The 23,689-nt window shown below is 40.3% G+C and overlaps 1 protein-coding gene across 2 annotated transcripts; it reads left to right on the top strand.

Moving 5' to 3' along the window:
• Nucleotides 1-15,895: 15,895 nt before the first annotated feature.
• DUSP6 (dual specificity phosphatase 6) lies at nt 15,896-22,217 on the top strand. Of its 2 annotated transcripts, XM_058191532.1 has the most exons (3): nt 15,896-16,918; nt 18,388-18,825; nt 20,792-22,217. In XM_058191532.1, the coding sequence occupies exons 1-3, from the start codon at nt 16,510-16,512 to the stop codon at nt 21,097-21,099; spliced, it is 1,155 nt and encodes a 384-aa protein (XP_058047515.1). In that variant the 5' UTR covers nt 15,896-16,509; the 3' UTR covers nt 21,100-22,217. The 2 variants fall into 2 exon arrangements, with proteins under 2 accessions (XP_058047515.1, XP_058047516.1); XM_058191533.1 differs by lacking the exon at nt 18,388-18,825.
• The last annotated feature ends 1,472 nt before the right edge of the window (nt 22,218-23,689 follow it).

Raw genomic sequence — 23,689 nt, 5'->3', positions numbered from 1 at the left:
TGATTTTACATTGTTTACACTGAATATAAATCCTTGCCCTGTCTGTTCTTGGCTCTACCCATTAGCTACTCATTGGCGTTACTAACGAGGCCTCTGGATTGTTGAAATGTGGCTATTGAATGAACAAAGTTATGAATTGCTGGCCAAGGACATTCTCAAAGACACTGCCTCACAGCATTGTTTGTACAAATTATGAAGACTTTCCCGTGATGAAAAAGATATTCAGCCATGTCCAGTTCACAGCTCTGAACAACCTGCTAACAATAGGGTGAACTTACAAACCTCTCAACTGATCATTCCGATCTCCTTGAAGTCAACACACCCAGCTGAACAAATAAAATCAGATCAGTTATTCTTTCAGCATACATGACAAAATGCTAATACCTCTCCCTCTAGGTTCTGAATATTGAGGGAAGGGGGGAACTAGTAATATCAGTTGAGAGTCACCAGGAAATGGAAAAGTCATGAATGTTGTCTTATAATGTGTGTGACAGTATGTGCGTATTGCCAACTTTCAGTGAGTATAAATTAGCACAGCTGCGTGACTTGCTATGGGCCAACCAAGAATGAATGACATTATGATTGTGCTGTCAACTGCCAAATATTCTTTCTCATTTCTAATAATTACAAATTGACTTCCTGATTGGATTTCTCCCGCCAATAAAGATACTTCTGGACTCCTGAGAGAACCCCCCCCCAAAAGCCCCACCTCTACACATTATTAAACTAAGCAATGTCTTTTTAAAAAGGTTCTTGAAGACATATTATCATCTGCATTCAACCCCTGGGCATACTCATCCATTGGCATGATATGGTGATGATAACCAACCTTATATTTCAGTGTTGACGAATCTTTTTGGCACTGAGTGCCAAAATGGGAGCATGCGTAGCTGCCCAGTACGCATCTGTGTGCCGGGAAGATGATCTTCTGGTTTCCAGCAGGTCTTCATGCATGCATGCGCACCAGAAACCAGAAGAACAGGTGGCATGGTCCAATAGCTACTGGAAGAACAGCCGCCCGGCATGCGCATGCATGCCGGGTGGCTGCTCTTCCAGTTTCCGGCACTCCCGCACATGTGAAGACCAGCTGGCCAGCGTACCGGAAGCCAGAAGATCAATGGGTGATGACTCACATGCCTGGAGAGATGGCTCTGTGTGCTGCTTCTGGCACACGTGCCATAGGTTCACCATCACAGTTATATTTGGTTGTCCCATGTCAACCAAATGATGTTGCCAGACGCTTTCCCATTGTCTGGAGACTGTGGGGGTAAAGCTGGGAGAGAACAGGCTTCAGCTCAATTGTGACAGAACCAAGTGGCTGTGGGGGGCTGGTTCCCCCTGGATCCAGACATTTTTGGTTTTTAATTTAAGTGCTAAAGTTTTAGCACTTACCCAGACAACTGATGTGCAGTTGGTGGGAGGAGGGAGAGGTCATCCTCTTGACTCAACAACTCCTGCTCAGACAGCAGATGACAGCTGCCTTCAGGAGAGCCTTTGCGCAGGTTCCATTTGTGAGTCAATTATGCCCTTTTCTGTATTAGAAAAACCCTATTCTTAATAACTGTTGCATTAATAATTTCCTGTATGGATTACTATCCTTTACACTACACGAAGAGTGTTCAGAAGCTATGACATGACCAGAATGCAGTGGCATGGACAGTTCTGGGCATTTAACAATCTGGAAAGTGCAATTTATAATACAGAGAGTCCTCGATTTATTATCACAATTAAGTCCAAAATTTATGTTGCTAAATGAAACATTTGTTAAGTGTGTTTTGCCCCATTTTATGACCTTTCTTGCCACAGTTAAGTGAATCATTACAGTTGTTAAGTTAATAATGTTAAGTGAATCTGGCTTCCGCATTGACTTTGCTTGTCAGAAGGCCACAAAAGGTGATCATGTGATCCTGGGACACTGCAACTACATTGCCAAGCATCCAAATTTTGATCACATGACTAAAGGGATGCTGCAATGATTGTAAGTGTGAAAAACGATCATAAGTCATTTTTTTCAGTGCCGTTGTAACCTTGAATGGTCAGTAAATGAACTATTGTAAGTCGAGAACTACCTATAATAAACGTAATTAAGCTGTACACAAAATATGGCTTAATTAATCTTCAATTGTTTGACTTGTCCCCTGGAATTAGCTTGATAGATAACTTCCAGGTCCCATCTTTTAAGAAATGTCATCTTGAGTTATTCATTGTTGCAATGCATACCTTATGGAACAACAGCAGCTTAGAAATTCAGATGGCACTAACCCTCTTAACCATTTTCACGGCATTATATTTGATTTGTATCACGGCCCATAAATATATTGGATTTTATATTTGAATTGTATGACTACCCATCTCATCTAAGTGACTCATAGTGGCTCACAACAGTTAAAAACAACAATCCAATAAAAACAAGTTAAATTCTTTTACACTCTGGACATGTGTTATACTGAGATTATTTTTATAAATTGTGTTGATTATCTTTTGGATTTAATCTTCTGTTCACTACCTAGAGCTTGTCAGTTATTGATTGCAGGCAGATCCATTTGTCTGGCCCCCAAAGCACCTGGGGTTATACCAGCAAAATTTATGATAAAATGCAGAATACAGATAATATATTTCCTGCACAGTTTATCAAAATAAGAAGCAAGGTTCATATGGACTGCAGGCACCTAGTTTTATTAAAAACAAATTTAAAAAATTCTGCCAGAATGGAATGAAAGGGCTGTTTCCATTCCCTCGTACCTCTTGAAGCCTTATCCACCAAAAACGTATAGAGATCTGTTGGGTAAAGTTGTTCCTCTTTATTGAAAAATAGAATGCAATAAAACACTAGGATGGAATACATGAGTTACTTTTGCTCTACAAGGAAGAGAAAAACTTTTCCTCAAAATTTAACAAATATATTTTTTGCATTACAATACAGTGCTGAGTTTAGATCCTATAGTAAGTCATATTGAAATGTACTTAGTTTTATTTTGCATAATCCATAAAACCAGCCATGGGTTGTAAAACTTGGCTTATGGTTCAGTATATTAGTGCACGTATTTACACTAATGTGTGAACCTTCTACTTTAGATTCCCATAGTCAAAAAATTAGTACCTGTGTATTTTGTTCAATTGCTGCAAAACCTGAATTTCTTTCTGTTCTTATAATTACCTAACCAATAGTCTACATTTTAATGGAACCCTAGAAATTTCGCAGTACAAAAACCTGGCCACATGGTGCTTTACTCTTTCATGAACTATGCGCAGTTTCAAGTACATAGATCCAAGATCCTCACATAGAAAACTACAGCCTGATGGTATCTCATAATAGTTTCCACAGCAATATGCACTTTCTAGTTTTTTAAAGCTACACTACTGAGATAGCAAAAAGGCACTTGATATAGACAGATTGAGCTGGATTTAAAAAAAACACTATTAAACAGCAAGGTGGATTGGCTCATTTTTCAGTGGTGATCGGGGTGAAATGCTACCAGTTCGGACCGGTTCACCCAAACCAGTAGTAAAAAAAAATGCTACCGGTTCAGGCAGTATTTCCGATGATTAGCTTTGTGATGATCAGCTGTGCTGCATGATTTATGTTCACTAGCAAGCAGGAAATCCTGCTTTCTAGCGAATCTAAATCGTGGGGCACAGCTGTTTCCCCCCCTTGATGTTCTGCTTACCATTGCAGATTCAGAAAGGCTTCTTAATCCTCCTTTTTCAGTGCTGCACAGTAGCGCCTGTGGTGCGCCTGCCCGCAAAGTGTGCATTTGTGCACACCGTGCAGGTGCATGTGAAGCGAACCAGTAGCGAAGCGAAGTGGTAGCAAACTTCAGAGCATTTCACCCCTGGTGCTGATGCATTCACCTTTGGAAGACCTGAAAGAAGAGGTTAGGGACAGATCTTCACAGAGAAAATCTATGTGGTTGCTAGAAGTTGAAAATGACGTGATGGCCCATAATCAAATTAAATTTTAAAAAAAATCAACTGTAGGAAAAATAAATAAAACCTATGAATGAATGTATAGAACTGCAGCAGCAGTACAAAACTGAGAGCTTCTCTTTACAAAACAACTTAGAAGCCACAGATTGCTGGCAAGGCAAAACACCTGGAATCATAGAATCAAAACTAGGAGATAATCTAACCTAGTGCTACCTGAGTACATAACATTCAAAGTTAATGCATATGGGTGCTAGTTTCTGCTTGAAGACATGCAGAGAGCATAAGACTCTCACTTCAGTTGCCCTGGGATCCTATGAGGTATCTACTATTGTACAATCATAATCTATCTTCTCGGGAGATGTAATCCTTGCTTCTAAAGGAGCAGCAAACCCGCCCAAGTTCTCCTGTATGTTGCACTCTTTTATCTTTTTATTTATTTATTTTTTGCCTCAGTTAAACATATCCAGGACCATCTTTTATCTTATTGAAGACTCTTTTTATCTTATTTCACCTAGGATAAACTTATCCAGGATGAGTTTTTTTAGCCTTCCAAGCTTTGTTGTTCATATACTTTCATTCTCCTTGTATGCACCAATTCCAACTCTTCGGATGTCTTTTTTTAAATGACTGCATTAGAAATTGATACAACACTCATGATGAGTACTGCGACAATTTATGGAAAAGTAGGTATTCCTGCAAATTCTTTTATGTATCAGACTGACAATATATAGAACATTGGTAGGACTGTTTTAAGTCTGATATACAGGTATATTTACACAACACGTTGGAAATCATGTTATGTAAATAGTCCTGAAACCATGTTTGATGAGTAATATAAATACACATTTTATTAAATAAATATATCTGTAAATAAGATACAAGTAAGATCAAGGTGAAACAAGTCTTCACAGTCACACTAAATGCTTGTTGGAATGTTACTCTGGGTCATTTCCAGTTTGGTTTGCATTCAGCACACTTCCGGTTAATTCCTATATTGAGATCAGAGCAAGCTCTAACTCAAGTCAGTTCAGCTAGCAAAGCTACAGCTTAATATTTACTTATTAAACATCAACAGAAAGAAAAATAAATAAAAGAAAAAGCAAAACAGGTAACTGGTAAAAACAGGATTAAAGGTAAGCAAAAGTAGAGGTAGTGAAAGATATAAGCAGGGGAAAAAATATATTTTCTATAGCTATCATAGAGTTGATTTCCTTCTCTAATTCACCTGTGGGATTGATGGTATCACACTTTGCAAATTATACCTTCTCTGTTTCTCTTATTTGTTTCCAATTAGATAAACCTCTGGAAGTGTTACATCAGTGCTTAGTCACAGCAGTAAGGAATGATGTGATGAGCTATAATAAACTCAGACCAAGCAGTGGAGATCATTGGTATACCCAAATTCCTGATGCCAGATGGGGTTACTCTATCTCTAGTGGTGATCCTTCATTCTCAATTAATGCCTTTTTAATAAGGAATTAATATGACTCCACAAATGGTATTAAACATACCTAAAGCTATCATGGTTTATGCAAACCTTTCTGAGGAAATTGTGGTTTATTTTTGGTAAGAAACCACACTTGAAACTTGGTTGTTGGATTTCCAAACTTAACTAGATTTAGATAAAGCGTATTGCCTTATATGCACACCCAGATAATAAAAATCTTTTTTTTAATGAAGTTTTTTATTTTATAGACAAGCATACATTTAAAACATCAACAATTCCTTCCATGTGACATCTCGGTGTTTTCTTCCTGGCCTCCATTATTTTGCTGTTTCTTCTTTCTTCACTTCAATTTGAATTATTACCATTTTTCCACAAATACATTATTATCATTTTCTTACATAATTATCCATTACTTATCTGTACCTTTCTTTTAACCAATAGTAAAATTTATCCCATATCTTAAAATATTCTGAATCCTCTCTTTCTTTAATCATCAAAGTTAATCTATTCATTTCTGCACAATCTAAAAATTTTCTAATAATTTCTCCTTCCAGAGGTGTTTTCTCTGCTTTTCAATTTTGTGCAAAAACTATTCTTGCTGCTGTAATTACATGTATAATCAGATAAATATTATCTTTACTAATTTAGTAAAGTAGGGTCCCCAGTAAAAACAATCAGATAATAAAAATCTTGTTTGCAGGCATTCTTCTGTTCAGTATAAGCAAGCTCTGCTTTTTTACAGTATAAAGTACAAAGGATAAATTTAAGTTTATTTTACAGATTTTACATTTTATAGTACAGATAATGGATGCCAAAGGATATAGCATTTTTAAAAACATACAAGAGTTGTTTCCTGATAACCAGACAGGAAACCAGGTAGTTCCACTTTCATGTGTGACTGAAAATGAAACAGGAAAAAATGGTGTTTATTAAAACTCTATGCCACTGCCTCATGAATTTCTCTGAATAGTTGTACTGTGATCCATGGAAATTAACAAGAATAAGCAATAAAATCATAAAATGCATTTTGAGCATAACATTCTTTATTTATAATGTTTACATTGTGTCTGCCATTGTTTATGCCGCTAACTTGCACCAGCTCCCACACAGCCCATCTTTTGCTGGCTTGGAAAAAAGTCCAAGATTTGCAAACGTACAAAAACAGAACAAAGGAAAAAACATTGTAAAAAATAATTTATCGATGCCATAAGATGTGCTGTTGTGCGAGAGAGAGAAACTGGGACGAAAAGGAAATGTAATCTTCTCTTTCTCATCCTCTCCTCGTTTTTTAAATAGGCTGGGATAATATTTTGTTGAGGACTCACTAAGGTTATAAAGTAACATTTTATTGGGTGTCCATTGAACAAATATCTTTAAAAAAGAAGAAGAAGAAGAAGAAGAAGAAGAAGAAGAAGGTGGATTTAATTTGAAATTGCCAGAAATGCAGCCTAATTCTATCCCTGTGTGTATGATTTCCAGACTGTTAATAGGAAATGTTTCTCTCTGCTACTTGGAAAGTAATTTCATTATAAAACAATATAAATAGTTCAATATGTGTAAATACACAATTTTTAATCTATAATTCTACCATTTTGAACAGGCAGGAAACACAGTGAGATAATCAATGTTCTCCCTAGCCACCTAATAGGAAAGTGGCAACCAATCAGAGGTGGGTTTCAGCAGGTTCTGACTAGTTCTGGAGAACCAATAGTAAAAATTCTGATTGGCCCTGCCCCCAGAGAGGTCCCAGAGAGGTCCCAGCTGATTGGGAGGAAATGGAGATTTTGCAGTAATCTTCCCCTGGAGTGGGGTGGGAATGGAGATTTTATAGTATCCTTCCCCTACCATGCCCACCAAGCCATGCCATGCCCACTAAGCCACGCCCACAGAACCGGTAGTAAAAAAAATTGAAACCCACAACTGCAACCATTGTCATTCATTTAAGGGCCTGCCCTATTCTCCCCAAGCTAAGCTGTTTCTGGAGTAACCAAGTCTTCTTCACATCCTCAGGAAAAAGGAAATGTTGTTCTATGTTGAATGATGTACAGTTTGGCCACTTTATTTACAGTAAAATTTAAGTTGCTACTGTGAGGTAAAATTTCCTTCTTTGGACATAAAACATCCCACTGAAAGCATAGTACTATAGTTTTACAACTAGCCTTTTCTTAACACTGCAACCACGGGAGATACAATCTCTGTGGTGGGGTTGAAAAACACAATGGTTTGCTAGAGCTCAGAGATTGACAAACATGGCAAGTAAGAGTTTTACAGATTATTTATATAAGCAAGAAAAAATGAATCCATGAAAGTGGGGAGGAAATCAGGATTATGAAATTTATAAGAGTGACCAGAAAGATTACATTCAGTTAAAGTTGCACTTGATATCTAGTCAGAACCTCAAATTTATGCAAGGAAAGGGAGATTTCCACAAATGGAAAAATGATCTTCCCTCAAACCCAGAGCTTCAGTGCTGAGCCTTATCCAATAGATATTCTACAATTGGAATAGCACCATAACTAGACAATAAGAAATCTCCTTTAACTGCCCAGGAGGGTAACATGGGAGCTAAGGGACATAGTGCCATGCCAAGTTAGCATGTAAAAGAAAACTATGGAATCATCTATTAAGACATTTTTCTCTTTCCTGATGGATTTTTAAATAAATATATTAATAAATGCTTTTTATTGTTTACTATTTTCCCAGATTACAAAAAGGCTCTTGATCTATCCTCCAGCGATTTCAGTCCTTAGGGATAATCATAGCAACTACCTAGAGAGAGGTTTGAAACAAAGGAAGCCTGGAAACCTAGAAGAAAACAAGTGTATTAAAAGAGAGAGAACAGTGTTTTATAATGACAAAGAACTGTATTATTTTCAGACTCTTGACTTTGCAAAAGACTGGGTAGTAGTAAGCCAAGAATCTGAAAATTCTTGGAGGAAAAGTCCACAACCTACAACATGGGGATAATATTTATCAAATATATCCAAAGTGTTATAAGTAAGCAAGCTTTTAGACACTTCTGAATATTTTAATCAACCGGAAAAAAGTACACCCGGCATTGCATGGGAAAGGTAGAAAAATAGAACTGAGAATGCCATTATTTTCCATGTGGCAATCACAGAATTGAGTAGGCTATAAATGAAATCAATACATGCCTCTACTTCTGAAAATTTTGTGAACGGGCAAAACACATTAAGGACTATCTGTCAAAATATAGCGTCAGCTGTAGCGCCAACTATTTATGTAGCACCAACTTTTTTATTATTTTATATAGCACCAACAATTTATTTAGTTCTGCCTTATGCCTTACTTATAACACATAGCATCATTGTAAGGCAGTAAAGAGCAATTCGATTGTTGTTACATTTGCAAAGCCAGTGCAAAAAAAAAAAAAAGATTAGAACCAATGTAATTTTGATAACAGAACCTAAGCATCCAATTGACAACTCCACTATGTAAAGATGAAAGAAATGGGACCCAACACAACTGAGTACAGATGGTGGCAGAAACAATCTTTTTCTTGCTTAGTTCCAACACGTTCATTAAAACAGCGTAAGTTTGCACAGTCATACAAACTGTATCTTTAACCAGTCATTTTTCATCCTCAGATCTTTAATGTTATATATGTGGGCTTTGTCTCCTGTAACAATCCTTAGCCTTACCAAACTAAAAAGGAGCTGCTTCAAAAAGCTGTTGCAACTGGAACCTAAAAACCAGCATGCAGTTTTCATGAGTATGTCCCACTGTATATGAAGTCTATATATTGTGACTCCCTCCTTGTCCACCTTCACTTGACAGAGGATTAATCACAATAAAGAACTGAACTGCATGACTGAGTTTTGCAAACCACTGTAACTGTTTTAATCATGAGACTATTTTGGTTGGCTGCACAGAGCACTCATGGTTAACCTCCAGTCAGTGAGGTTAATCTAGCATGCAAGATTATCCAATAAAGCCTACAAAGCTTTCCAATATTTACGTGGCCCTTCCAAAAAAGCCCTACTCATATTCCCCTTCCTTCTTTCCAAAGAAAACGGAGTTGCCCTGTTACTTCTTCTGAGCAGGACACTAAAAGGGAGCAAAAAGGCAGGAGTTTTGTTACCTTGAAGCTCCATCATCCTCCAAGCAACGGAGAATGTGTTTGAAGGACAATGACAAAGTTTTCCCTAACTGTAGGTAAAAACACTTTCTTGAAAGGGGAGATATTTTTTTTTTAGTACCACAAATGAACTCATATTTTCTCTGCTATTAGGCTTTGGAATAGCTACATGATACAGACGAGGGAAAGGAGCCTGGGAAATTGCTGGAATAGGATTTCTACATGACTAAAAGTGAAGAGCTGGATTCCAGCTATGCTTCTTCAATTTCTTTCCCATGAGTTCCCAAAGAGAACTCCAAGAACATTGATGAATAGAACAAGCATTTTACAACAGTCTTCTTCAATTAAATGTCCTCTCCGTAAATTGGAGGACAGATCCATAATTCCAATCTTGTATGTTCAGTCATCATATAAATTGAACTGGGAGACAATATCCCAGAAAGCATGAAGAAACCAATTTTATTTATTTATTTATTTATTTATTTATTCATTCATTCATTCATTCATTCATTCATTCATTCATTCATTCATTCATTCATTCATTCATTCATTCATTCATTCATTCATTATATGGTACCCTTCTCATCAATATGACACTTTCCAAAGGGCCAGGTACACATTGAAAGCTTTGTAGGTTTTACTGGATAAATTATTTATCACATTTGTATGGCTGCCCATCTCATAAGAAGTGACTTACATATGTAATTCACACTCAACATGACAAAGAGTGTTATAAGCTGATAGCATCACAATACCCTCCTTTCTTAGCTCTTTGGTCAAGTTGTTGCTGTTGTTGTTAGTTGCGAAGTCGTGTCTGACCCATCGCGACCCCATGGACAACGTTTCTCCAGGCCTTCCTGTCCTCTACCATCCTCTGGAGTCCATTTAAACTCATGCCTACTGCTTCAGTGACTCCATCTAGCCACCTCATTCTCTGTCCTCCCGTTCTTCTTTTGCCCTCAATCTTTCCCAGCATTAGGCTCTTCTCCAGTGAGTCCTTCTTTCTCATTAGGTGGCCAAAGTATTTCAGTTTCATCTTCAGGATCTGGCCTTCTAAAGAGCAGTCAGAGTTGATCTCCTCTAGGACTGACCGGTTTGATCACTTTGCAAACCATATTTCAAAATAAAGTTCATTTTATCTATTACTTCTATTTATCTATTATTATCTGCTAAATCTCTAATCAAGTCCCAGTGAGGTTTGTATCCTTTAGATAATCCCTGGCCACTCAGTGAATTTACTGTCATTAGCCAAGCATCAGTTGTAAGGAGATATATTATGGATAGATCTTGGCAATTCTCCTTCCTCCTCCTTCTCTGTTTCTAAGGAGATTCTTTGGTTTCCACTATGGTATAACTTTGGCTCCCACATGTTCTATATTGCTTGTGGGAGGAATATTATACTGCCTATGTCTGAAGTCAGCCTGCGTTCATTTAGCATTCAAATGGAAAGAGATAAGTGTGCTTGAGTATTTGGAAATGGAGATAAATAGGGGGCAGCTCTGCATTATGCGGAGCTAGTCAGATATCAATATATTTGACTAGCCCCAGATAAGAAGTTAGGAACTTTTTCAGTGGGATAAAAAGATCCAGGCCTCTTACCTATAACAACTTAGGGTCTTCCTTGAGCTGGTGAATGCATCAGTATTTCTCAATCTTGGCAACTTTAAGACGTGTAGACTTCAACTCCCAGAGTTCCCCAGCCAGCATGTTGGCTGGGAATTGTGGGAGTTGAAGTCTACACATCTTAAAATTGGCAAGGTCAAGAAACAATGGATTACATGGACATTTTTCTACTTTTTTCTTTCTTTCTTAGAAGCTTTAGAATGCTGCAATAACTTCCCAGTCTACCCACATCTCCATTTTTTCCTCTTGGTCTCTTATCAAATGCCAACCAGGTCCAACCAGACTTATCAGCTGCGGCAGACAAAGGGCTGCCACCAGTGGTGGGTTGCTCCCGGTTCGGTATGGTTCTTACGAACCACTAGTAACGGCAGTTGGAAGCTCTCCACACTTGCCCGGACATCGTCATGAACAATCTGCCCATGCGCAGAAGCTTCTACGCATGAGAAGAAGCATGCACACTGCTGTTGCGAACCGGTAGCAGAGGTAAGTAGAACCTACCCTGGCTGCCACCTACTGAGATTATTTACCTAATGCTGTGTCAAAATAGATACAAGTGACATGAATTTGCAAAAAAAAAAAAAAGGTCTTCAGACATTATTCTTAAAAGTGTCTTTTTAAATTGTCAAATGATAATCAATTTGAAAATGTTATACATAGAGGGATTTGGGCATAGATAATGCAAGATTCTGGATTGTTTTTTAGGGTAGAAGTATGAATAGAATAGAACAGAACAGAACAGAACAGAACAGAATAGAATTTTTTATTGGCCAAGTGTGATTGGACACACAAGGAATTTGCCTTGGTGCATATGGTCTCAGTGTCCATAAAAGAACAGCAAGACATGTTCTGGGGATCATACAGGAGCCTTCTCTCTCCCCTCCACCACACACTCTCACAATAAGGAATGTCCTTCTTAAGAGGGAAGGACAGAGCAGTGGTGGGTTGCTCCCGGTTCGCTCCGGTTCTGTAGAGCTGGTAGTAAAACTCTGCTGGCGTTCGGAGAACTGGTAGTAATGGCTGGCTGGCCACGCCCCCGAACTGGTTTTCCGATCATCAGAGGTGTCGTGTCCCCCTCCCCCTCTGACGACCGGGTCTAGGAAGTCCGTATCAAGCGTGGCCACGAAGCCTCTGCAGCTTTGCCAAATTCCTTTCAGATTTCTCAGGGCGGGCAGGAATCCAAGTTGTGACTTCAGCAAACTAAATGAGACTTTGCTTGACTCAAAGTTGCTTGAGTCAATCAGGTCCTTTATATAGGCTGTGGGGTGTGGCTCCATGACTCAGCACTTATCCAGGCCTGCCCCTCCCTTCCTTCTGCTGACGTCGCCTCTCAGATCTCCGGAAGCGAGGATCCTCCCACTGTGAATTTTCTTCAGCTGGATCTGCTGTCGGTAATTCCAACACGTGGCTGGCTCCCTGCTCACACGCTGTAGGAGTGAGGTTTGTTTGTTCATTCCTGACATCCTGTCCGGGCATGGGGCCAGGGCTGGGGGCTGGAGGCATGACAGGCCGTTCATCTTCATTATCAGATTCTGAATCTGATAGCAGGCCCGGGAGGAGACGGGAGGGGCCCGGCTGAGAAGAGGAGGGAGAACGAGGCACAACAAGAGGTTTGTGGGGTTTTTTTTACTTTTAAAAGCCTCTTTTCTTCAGCCAAAAAAAAAGGCTTTTAAAAGAAAAAAAAGACCCTCTGATGATCGTGTGGCTAGCAGGGATCCTCAGAGGATCCTTTTAAAAACATTTTTTCCACTGGCCCACCCAATCCCCACTCCTCACTTACTAATTAAGTAATCTCCTTTCGGGCTCGCTTTCCTTCGCTTCTCCAATCAGTTGCATCAGCTGCAACTGACTATGCCTTCCTGCAATCCATGTGCCTTTGCTGGCTGAGGAACTCTGGGAGTTGAAGTCCACAAACCTGCCTAGAATCCATCTGATCAGTCAGCAACTGCTTTGCTGGCTGAGGAACTCTGGAAGTTGAAGTCCACAAGTCTTAAAAGGACCAAGATTGGAGACCCCTGATCTAAAAAATATAAATAAAATAATAAAATATTTGTGCAGCTTTCTGAGATTTGGTGTGTTTCTGTAGTGTTTCACTCTAACTACACAAACACACAGAATCTCACAAAGCTGTATGTGGCATTGTGTCTGTGTGTGTGTGTATAAGTCTTTTGTGTTGTGTTGTGTGTGTGTGTGTGTAAAGTGTGAAAGTTGGTTTTTGAGCTTTTTGTGGCTTTGTGAGGTTCCTGCTTGTTGCAGGGGCCCTTTGGGTGAAGTGCAGCTGCTTTTACATTGTCTGTGAGTCAGTTGTGTTGTGTTGTGTTGTGTTGTGTATGTGTAAAGTGTGAAACTTGGTTTTTGAGCTTTTTGTGGCTTTGTGAGGTTCCTGCTTTTGCAGGGGCCCTTTTGGGTGAAGTGCAGCTGCTTTTACATTGTGTGTGAGTCAGTTGTGTTGTGTTGTGTGTGTGTAAAGTGTGAAAGTTGGGTTTTTTTGATCTTATTGTTTTGTATACTTTATTATTTTTATTATTTTATTTATTTATTTATTTATTTATTTATTTATTTATTTATTTATTTATTTATTTATTTATTTATTTATTTATTTATTTATTTATTTATTTGATTTCTATACCGCCCTTCTCCCGAAGGACTCAGGCAAGAATAGGCAAGAATAAAACAGACGGTACAATATACAAATTTAAAATGCAGTTAAAAAACTTATTTTAAAATTAGCCTGAGAAATAAAATATATAATAAGCTAAAAAACCCCATTTAAAATTAATTTCTAAGAATTTAAAAATTTGTTAAAATTAATTTAAGCCAGCCCCGCGCAAATAAAAAGATGTGTCTTCAGTTCGCGACGGAATGTCCGAAGGTCAGGTATTTGGCGTAAACCCGGGGGAAGTTCGTTCCAGAGGGTGGGAGCCCCCACAGAGAAGGACCTTCCCCTGGGGGCCGCCAGCCGACATTGCTTGGCGGACGGCACCCTGAGAAGTCCCTCTCTGTGAGAGCGTACGGGTCGGTGGGAGGCATGTGGTAACAGCAGGCGGTCCCGTAAGTATTTATTGTTATTGGCCATGCCCACCCAGTCACATGATGGCCAAGCCACTCTCACCCAATCACATGACTGCCAAGCCACACCCACAAAATAAGCCATGCCCCCAGAACCGGTAGTAACAAAATTTAGAACCCACCCCTGGGACAGAGCCAGAGCTAATTTATTAAAATGGGGCAAGTGAATTTGGGAAATTGGTGCAGGGGGCTTTCAATGCTTAAAGCTAGGATTGTGGCTGTTGAGTCTCTGTTCCTCCCCTCCACACACACTTTCCTTTCGGATGTTGTAGCTCAGGATATGGCTCAGGGTCCCCAAACCCTTCTGGACTCCACTACTGTTCCCAACCTCCCCACCCCTAACCTCGATCATTTCGCAACAAGCTGATTTCGTGATCCGATTGCACAGGGGAAAGCTTTGCATTCTTTCCGCAGACTTTCCACGGTACTTCAACTGCCTCAACTTTTTGAAGAACTTTACATCCTCGTCGCCACCTTACAAATCAGCTATTTCATAGATGCTCCTACTTTGGGAGGGAGTGGCGCCTTGAAAGCCGGGCCTACTAAATGCAGCGAGACTTACTTTCGAGTAAATATTTGTAGACGCCTCGGGCTCCGACCAAGCTTGGCCCCTGACTGCAACTTGAAGCCATAGCGGATGGGGCAGGATTTTAACGCGTATCATTCTCTTACTGCCTATGCCTGTTGACTGCCGAACTAACTTCCTTGCCCTTAATGGCTCTTCGAATAATGAACCGGGCATCAGGCAGTAAAGGGAGAGGTTAATGCGTGGGAATTACCCCCTTCAAAGCCAAGTACTGCAAGGAAAGCGCGCGCCCGAGCAGGGAAATCTCCCAGAAGATTTCAGACTATGGGAACAATGGACAATACAGCGCCAGCAGCCATCCTGGGAAATGCCAAACGACTTTCTCTTTTACGCTACACATTTAACTCCGGCCCACGCTTGGCTGTAATGACAAGCCAGTCCCTTCTGCCACAATTAATATGCTTGCCCGGAGGACAGAATAGAAGTAGCAGCGCGCTTTCCTTTTTACAGGTCAGCGGCGCTATTAGTTCTTTCAGATTCTTTGGCTCGTTGGGATTCAGCCGGAAGTGTGCTGGTTGGGTTTCTTAAGAAGTGGGAGGGGGCTGGGGGAAACCCACACGAATTTTTTCACCTATGGAACGTTCAAAGGAAAGCTACCGGGGATCCTATAAAAAAAAAAAAAGGCAGGCCCAAGGAAGGAAAGAGAGAAGGAGGGGGGGGGGGAAGGAACACTGGAAAAATTATTTTAAAGAATGGGGGTCCACGATCAACGCAACTCGAGTTGCAGGATGAAACACCCGGCTGTGAAGTGCCCTTAACAAGCGCGTTTATGTAGGGAAAACATGGAGAGCCTTTTGTTCTTCCTTTAATTGGACCATTTGTTGTATAATCGCTGGGCTGCTCTGCTTGAGCTTCAACTGAAGGAAACTCGAGCCCCAGACGCGCGACTCTAGTGCCTGTGCCTTCCCCTCTCCCGCCCCCCCCACCCCCCGCATCTTTCTTCCTTCCTCCCGCTGAGCTGCTGTTACTGCTTGTTTGCACTCGGCTTATCCGGAGCGGAAATTCCTTTCCGTTTTTGTGAATGACAAACTCATTAACAATTCATCAACACAACCTGTTCCAGCCGGCCCGTTTCCACGGCAACCGCCCCTTCCGCAAGCGCTGATTGGCCGAGCGAGAGAATGTATCCATTGAGACGTTCCATGTTTGTATCCATTGAGGAACTGCCTGGCGCTGAAAGAGGGGCGATAGTGTGCAGGCTTGATTAAAAGGGACATTGATCACAAGGGGACTTGAAAGAGAGAAAGAAAAATAGGAGGCAAAGAAAGAAAGAGAGGGAGAAGAAGCTGGAGGTGGTGGCTGGAGACAGAAAAAACAGGAGATGAGAAAAGAAATAGGAGCCCAGGCCATGAGAAGCTGCACACGGGAGCGGTAGATAGAGCAGTAACAGCACCGGGTCTAGCTAAATCGCTCTACCTACCTTTAATGCATTTGCTTGTGCTGTGCAAAATAAAAATAAAAGCGCTTCTGCACATGTAATTGCAATTGCAGGAAGTGAAGAGCGATGCTAATGTATCTAGAAGCTCTCCCAAAACGAGAGCGACACTTCGGCTTGCAAAGCGGAAAGACGGGCTAGCTGACTCCCTCACCCGGAGGCTAAGGCGGAAAAGGGGAGCAACGGACCGAGTTCGGACCAACAGCTCCGCGCCCCCACCCCCATTCCCGGCTCCGTGGCTCTTTGGATAGGGGACGCCGTGGCTCTTTGGATAGGGGCGCTTTGCGGAGCTGCCCCCCCAGCCTGGCCTGCCGGAGCCCTTCCTCATGCTAGATACGCTTCGCTCGCCGGTAGCCTCTCTCGCGTCGGACATGGCGATCTGCAAGACGGTGGCGTGGCTAAACGAGCAGCTGGAGCTGGGCAACGAGCGGCTGCTGCTGATGGACTGTCGCCCGCAGGAGCTCTACGAGTCCTCGCACATCGAGTCGGCCATCAACGTGGCCCTGCCGGGGATTATGCTACGCCGGCTGCAGAAAGGCAACCTGCCGCTGCGCGCCCTCTTCGCCCGGGGCGAGGAGGAGCGCGAAAAGTTCGCCCGCCGCTGCGGAACCGACACCGTGGTCCTCTACGATGAGAACAGCAGCGACTGGAACGAGAACACGGTGGGCGACTCGGTGCTGGGGCTGCTCCTCAAGCGTCTGAAAGACGACGGCTGTAAGGCCTTCTACCTGGAAGGTGAGGGGTTAAGCACGTCGGCTGCGCTCTTTTCCCGCGGCTTATTTTTGCCTTCTGCACCCAGACCCGCGGCGTCTCTCCCTTCCCTCCCCCCCCATTCGTTTTGCCTTTATTCCTTTAGCACCAGCCCCCCGGCATCTGGCCGCCCGGCGCCTTTGCCCGGCGTGGCCCAAAGCGCAGAGCTGCCAGATGGCCCTGGAGTTGTAAAGAGATTAAAACCTCTTGTAGGCTCGAGGCTGCAAACCCTCCCTCTCTCCGCCCCCCCGCCCATGTTTTTAATCCTTTGAACTAGTTCTTGGGCAGGCTTCGAAGCAAACTCCCCGCCTCTGTAGTCCGTGGATGAACGGAACGTGTCCCTTCTAGTAAAAGGAACTCTACTCTTGGTTAAGGATTCCCCTCGTAGGGAAAATCCCGATTCCAGAAAAGCGACGTAGCAAGTGCCTGCCTCTGGCGTCAAACGCCTAGTGCCTGCCCCTTCCAAAGAGAAAGAGCCCGCTCTGGGCGGAGGGGGGAGGAGGGGAATCCTCAAGCAGTTTCCTTCCCCAGGAATAGTCCGGGCTTTGAAGTTGTCAAATCAAGCTTAGCTCTTAAGCAGAATAATATGCATTGCTTCCTAAAATTCCTCTTCCCTAAACTATGAATACCCTTCTTCATCGAAAATATTATTTCAAAGGAGCTTCCTGCTGTTTCGATTAAGGGTTCTGTTTATAGGCACTGTAGGGTAAGGAAATCTTTTCAAGCAAAGGATGCCCTTAAGGAACAGCCAATTGTTCTACTGCATCATTGTTTGAAAAGCCAGTGAGTAGCTCTGGCATCCCTAACCTGATACCATCCAAAGAGGTACTTTACAGACCATGTAATCCAGTTTCCGGATCAGTGATGAACTACAGGTTTTGATCCCTCTGCATGCTACTGTTCCTGCTGGTTGGAGTGGCATAAGCTTTGCTATTTGAAGATTATCAAGATGTGGGGAAGCTGAAGCTGTAGGGAAGGTGTGCAGGGTTTGAATTTTTTAGCACCTTGCACCGCCTGCTTAACACTGGAGGCATATGTGAGGGCTCAGATAAAAGCAGCTGAATGTTTAAGCGATTGGAAATTTACTATGTATTCTTTAAAGGCTTAAAGGTCTGAGTTAATAGCTGATGTGCTGCGGCTGTTGGATCAACTGTAATGGTGGATGGCCTAGAATCTAGTTACATAGATTTCATTTTACTAAGGGACACTATAGCTATGTTTATGTTTTGTTCTAGTCCACTAAACTCCACAGAAGAGAAATATTTCAAAACCTTCACTCATATCTCCTTGTTGTTGTTGTTGTTGTTGTTTTTTTACAGCTGCATCAGTCCATTTTCAGTTTTCTAGTGTTTTTAAACCATAAAATGTCCTGTGACGTCTGGCTCTAGCAATTTATAGGAGCTCTAAAAGGAACTCTCTTTAATTCCAACCCTTTCTTTTTGTTTTCTTCCCAGGGGGTTTCTGCAGGTTCCAGGCAGAGTATGCCTTGCACTGCGAAACTAATCTAGACAGTTCTTGTAGCAGCAATTCTCCACCTTTGCCAGTCTTGGGGTTGGGCGGTCTCCGAATCAGCTCTGACTCATCTTCAGATGTGGAATCCGATATTGATCGAGATCCTAACAGTGCCACCGACTCTGATGGCAGCCCTTTGTCTAACAACCAGCCTTGCTTCCCTGTGGAAATCTTGCCATACCTCTACTTGGGCTGCGCCAAGGACTCCACTAACCTGGATGTTCTCGAAGAGTTTGGCATTAAATACATATTGAATGTCACCCCCAACCTGCCCAATCTCTTCGAAAATGCTGGCGAGTTTAAGTACAAGCAGATCCCTATCTCTGATCATTGGAGCCAAAACCTATCCCAATTCTTCCCTGAAGCCATCTCTTTTATAGGTAAGGTTGAAAAATTAGTTCCTGTCTTTTATAGCACTTTTATATTACTAGCAGCAAACCTTCTCCAAAGACAACTTCCTATGCATTTTTTCACAAATTTTTCAGATCACAAGAGAAATGTCTCTTGTTTTATCCATTTCTGCTGGCATAATCTCAATTTACAGCGTACAGTTGATGTTTTAGTTATTTATCTTGTTGTGAAAATGGAAAGGAAAAGAGATATCCTAGGGTGGAGGGAGTCTTTATTTTTGCTGTTACAATTTTAGGTTTAGATAAATGCTTTTTATGAAGAATGTTTTCCATGTTTTATATTTAGTTCACTGCATTTTGTGCTTTTTGTTTTTAAACGAGCAACAGTTTGAGGCAGAATTGTACCAGAAAATAGAAATAGTCCAGGCAGTTATACTTTTTTATCTTAATTTAGCTTGATTGCTTATTTCATTAGACCAAATATTTTTGTCTGGATCTTATGTATATTATCTTAGAAATATATGCCATCAAATGTTAAAGTTTCAAAATTTCTAGATGCTTCTGATTGAAGTGAATCTCATCAAATTCAAAATTTACGTAAGAGTCAGCATGGATAGGTTATGTTGCATGCTTATGGCATGCTTTTTAATCATGAAATAACTCTCAATTCAAATAATCAATATAATTTGAGTCTGCCCCCCATCATGGATGTAGTATCTGTAGGACATTGGGTAAGCAATCCTAGTTTAGCGAATTTCTTAAAATATGTTCAAACATGTCTTTTCTTGAGAATACTAGCTCTTAAATATATCAGATATACTCCCAAGTAGCACTAGTTACGAACACTTGTTTTTTTCTCTACTCTCTGCAAAATGATCCAATTATGCTGGACTTCTTTTTCCATTTTGCCAGGCCCTTGTTTGTCAATGAATACTGTACTGTAATCTGATGGAACTGTAGTAGTAATAAGCACAATATAGGTAATTTGAGCTCAGTAAGAAGAATTTGTGGGGTGGTAGCTGCAAATCTCCAGGCATTATAATGTATTTCTTATGACAAAGGAATCCATTTTCTAGCCATGTTGACATCCTGTTTCTCTTAATGGGCTGTCCCCTGTGACTTCTGGGTCTCCCCCCCCCCTTTTTTTTTTTTTTTTAAACAGCTGAATACTTTCCTTGTTCTTCTGCAGTGCACTACCCTTGTAAAACCATTTAATAGACCTTTGAAATGAAATACATAGGAGTTTGGAGGAGGATTCTTTTCTTCCTTCCTCTTGAAAAAATTCTTATTTTATCAGCCAAATGCGATCTAAACTCCTGTATCTGGCCAAGTTTCTACAACAACTGCCTTCTATAAAACACTTCTGCTTCCTTTTCCAATTCTATATAGAATGTGATTTTACAAAGAATTCTTGCTGGCAACCAGTAAATACAACCAACCGAATTACCAGGACCTTCCTATTTCAGATGAACAGTTATTGGGATTATCCCGATATTCTTTAATTAAAACTAGTTTTTAAAAGATGGGTAGATCAGACATTTAGGCAAAAATAGACCACAACTACTTTTCTATGTGCAGAACAGTACATAATACCCTTTCATTACAAGAAAGCAGTTTAGTCTATGCAGAGTAATGTACATTTTAGTTGTGCGCATATAGGTTGAGTGATGCAGCCCAGTAAAGATGGCACCGTGTAATTTCACCACTTGCCTTTAACACCAGAGAATATTTATGCTTTAGTGAATAGAAAAATCTATGCATGGTTAGAACGACCTAAGTTTGAAATGTTATTTCCTTGATGTATTTGGTTTTTTGGGAAAGGAAAAGCCAAGTATTAAAATATTATTCAAATCCGGGCATGAGAAGGTACAGGAAGTTTTCAATAAATTACAATAGCAATTCACTGATGTCTCATCTCACATCAGGTACTCATGTTATCTGAAACAGGAAACAAATATATGACTTTAACAGTCTCTTGTCTCTTTTTTCCCAACAGATGAAGCTCGTGGGAAAAATTGTGGTGTGCTTGTGCACTGCCTGGCAGGGATCAGTCGCTCGGTCACCGTGACAGTTGCATATCTTATGCAAAAACTCAACTTATCCATGAATGATGCTTATGATATTGTCAAAATGAAGAAATCTAATATCTCCCCCAACTTTAATTTCATGGGACAGTTGCTAGACTTTGAAAGGACTCTGGGGCTGAATAGCCCCTGTGATAATCGCATGCCCACGCAGCAACTATATTTTACCACTCCTTCCAATCAAAACGTCTTTCAGGTGGACTCTTTGCAATCTACGTGAGGGCCAACTTGATCATCAATTCCTCCTACATTGGGTATTGTGAGCATTCCACAATGCTTCTCTCTTGACAGCTAAAGAGAATTGCAATTCTTTTGTGGGCCCTGGGTTTGGGCAGTAGCTGTCTCTGATTCAACACAATAAAGGTTACAACATTTGGAATCTGCTGTTGGAAAATGAGGGATTTTGCTGGGTTTTCCCAGCAGGAAAAAAGACAGTTGCTTCAAGTGGGACAGTATATTGTGCTCCATGCACAAAAGACACTTAAGCAGTGATTTAAAATTTAGGGTTTCCAAACGATGGGCAAGAATGAACACTATAAGTACACATCCATGTGTGTGACACTGGGATAAATGTATTATGTGCATTTATAATATACGTTGTCTTCAGTGAAGACTTGATTTTTTTTATAATTATTAATACTGATTTAGGGGAGCCAAAGAGCGATTTCAGTTTAATGTATTTTGGAATATCTGTTTGCAAAGATCTTTGATATACTCAGCTTGATCAATGTAAATGTTTTCAATCTCAGATGAATGGCATGAAAGTTGCAAGAGGAAGGGTTGAAATGTATTCTCTGCATTCTCCAGTGATAAATTCTTTTGGAGCACAAATGACACATCATCTGCAGCATGCTTAATTTTATTGTAGAATTAGGCAAACTTTCTTGGTTATAAATGAATGTTTGACCCCTTTGGGTTTGTTTATTCAATTTTGTGAATGAATAGTCTGTTTTATAGTTACATCATTTTTATTTTGGGGTGTGTGTGTGTGTGGTCAAACTGGTCTCATGATTTTGGGGGTTAGGAGCCTTACCTTTATAAATAATCCCTGTTGCATACTTTAAAAATGGAAAATCATTTCTTCAAAGTGAAGGATATATATGACAAATGCTAAACAGTGCATTGCCTGTGTACAAACACTTCAGGGAGCTTCACCTCAAATGCAATATCTCGCATTTATTTTTGTAGAAAACTGGAAGGGTGTGTGAATATTGTGTACCTGTGTAAATGCAAGAAGATCCTGCACATGATTGTCAGTAAGAGAAAGTCTCAAATTTGCTAGTATGAAGTCGAGATGTTATTCTCAGTATGTAAGAACTTAAATTATTAATAAATGACTTATTTTGGTTATTGAGAAACCAGGTTGTTTTATGTGTTATGTAAGAATGTTCATAAGTGACCCCAAAAGCCAGGACCATCTTGTAATCTTCAAAAAGCGGAATTAAAGTTTGCAAGTATTTTAGTTCTAAAAAATCTTTCAGCCTGAATCAGAAAACAAGTTCTGGGCACGGCTACATTTTTATACACTTCATTTGATTAAGATGCAGGGTAGACTGTAGCGTGCCAGTCTTTATTGCATTATTTTCATTGGAATGTGTGCTCAGTGCAAGTTCAAATAGGCATCTACATCCTTATATTTTGGGCAAGAGTACATATTTTGAAAGATAAATCTTTTGAAAATAATCAGTGTATCTTGCCCCCGAGATTACTGTTTAGTGAATTACCTTTCCTGAAATATGCCTTGTTAAGGCCAATTCTAACAATACAATTAGAAGAAAAAGATCTGGGTATTTTAATGACTCAGAAGCTGAATGTTAAACAGTCATGATGCAATTAAAGTAAATGCAACCTTAGGCTCAGTTAACAGAAATCTTGGGTTAAATGAAGTCATCAACCTTTTTATCCAGTGTTGGATAAAAACACCTAGAATATTCATTTTTAAGAAGATGGCAAATTAGACCGTCCAGATGAGAGCAGTGAAGATGATGGCTTGGAAAGACTCATTAAAGGTTATTGGACATCATTAGTTTGGAAAAGAGAAGACAATGGGAACACATGACTGTTATCAAGTATCTGAAAAGTTACTGTGCAAAGGGAAGAAATAAGTTGTAATTAATAAGGAAGTAGATGTTGGTTGGATTATAAAAAAAACCTAATGGGAAGAGTTGTTCAACAGTGATGGAAATGGTCTTTGGAAAATCCTTCACTGGAAGTAAAGGCCATTGAACGGCCATGCTCCAACAGTGCTCCAATGGTGAATTCATATACTAAGCATTGTAATAATTTACAAAAGCTGTACATATTTCCCTAATTTTATGGCATATTTTCTTTGGGAGAAAAGTTGCTTCTTCTTCTCCCAATTATTTAGAGGTGATTTTATTCCTGTTTATCACATCTTCTTTACAAGATATCTGTAGCATCAGCATATTACTGAATTCTTTTGCTTTCAAATATGCATGCAAAGTTGGTATTATGCATCCTTGCAGCATCTTTATTAAAACTAGGACTCCAAAGTCTATTTTAGCTAATATTTTAATTTAATCCAACCCTGTCAATTCAATATCTTTTCCTACCATAGTACAAAATTATCTTTCAAATAAACCTTTCCCAGTGTGCCAACATTCTTTGTTACCTCAAAACCCAAAGCTGCAGATGAGGAAGTCACTCTTTCAAATATCACATCTGGCACAAACTGTGTAGGGACTACCCTGATAATTCATCTGATATGATCTGCCTTCAAAGTTCCTGTGCTGTTTTTAACAACAAGGTACTTTGGGATATTTCAGACAGCTGAAGTCCCAATGAGTAAT

This window comes from Ahaetulla prasina, chromosome 7, assembly GCF_028640845.1.
Source record: "Ahaetulla prasina isolate Xishuangbanna chromosome 7, ASM2864084v1, whole genome shotgun sequence".
NCBI classification, from domain to species: Eukaryota; Metazoa; Chordata; class Lepidosauria; order Squamata; family Colubridae; genus Ahaetulla; species Ahaetulla prasina.
The sequence above is the reverse complement of the archived record's forward strand: the minus strand, read 5'-3'. Positions and strand labels throughout refer to the sequence as shown.

Coding starts and splice junctions, on each gene's coding strand:
- DUSP6 (XM_058191532.1), top strand. CDS start 16,510: ATGCTAGATACGCTTCGCTCGCCGGTAGCCTCTCTCGCGTCGGACATG. Junction 16,919..18,387: donor TAAGGCCTTCTACCTGGAAG/GTGAGGGGTTAA, acceptor TTTTCTTCCCAG/GGGGTTTCTGCAGGTTCCAG. Junction 18,826..20,791: donor TGAAGCCATCTCTTTTATAG/GTAAGGTTGAAA, acceptor TTTTCCCAACAG/ATGAAGCTCGTGGGAAAAAT.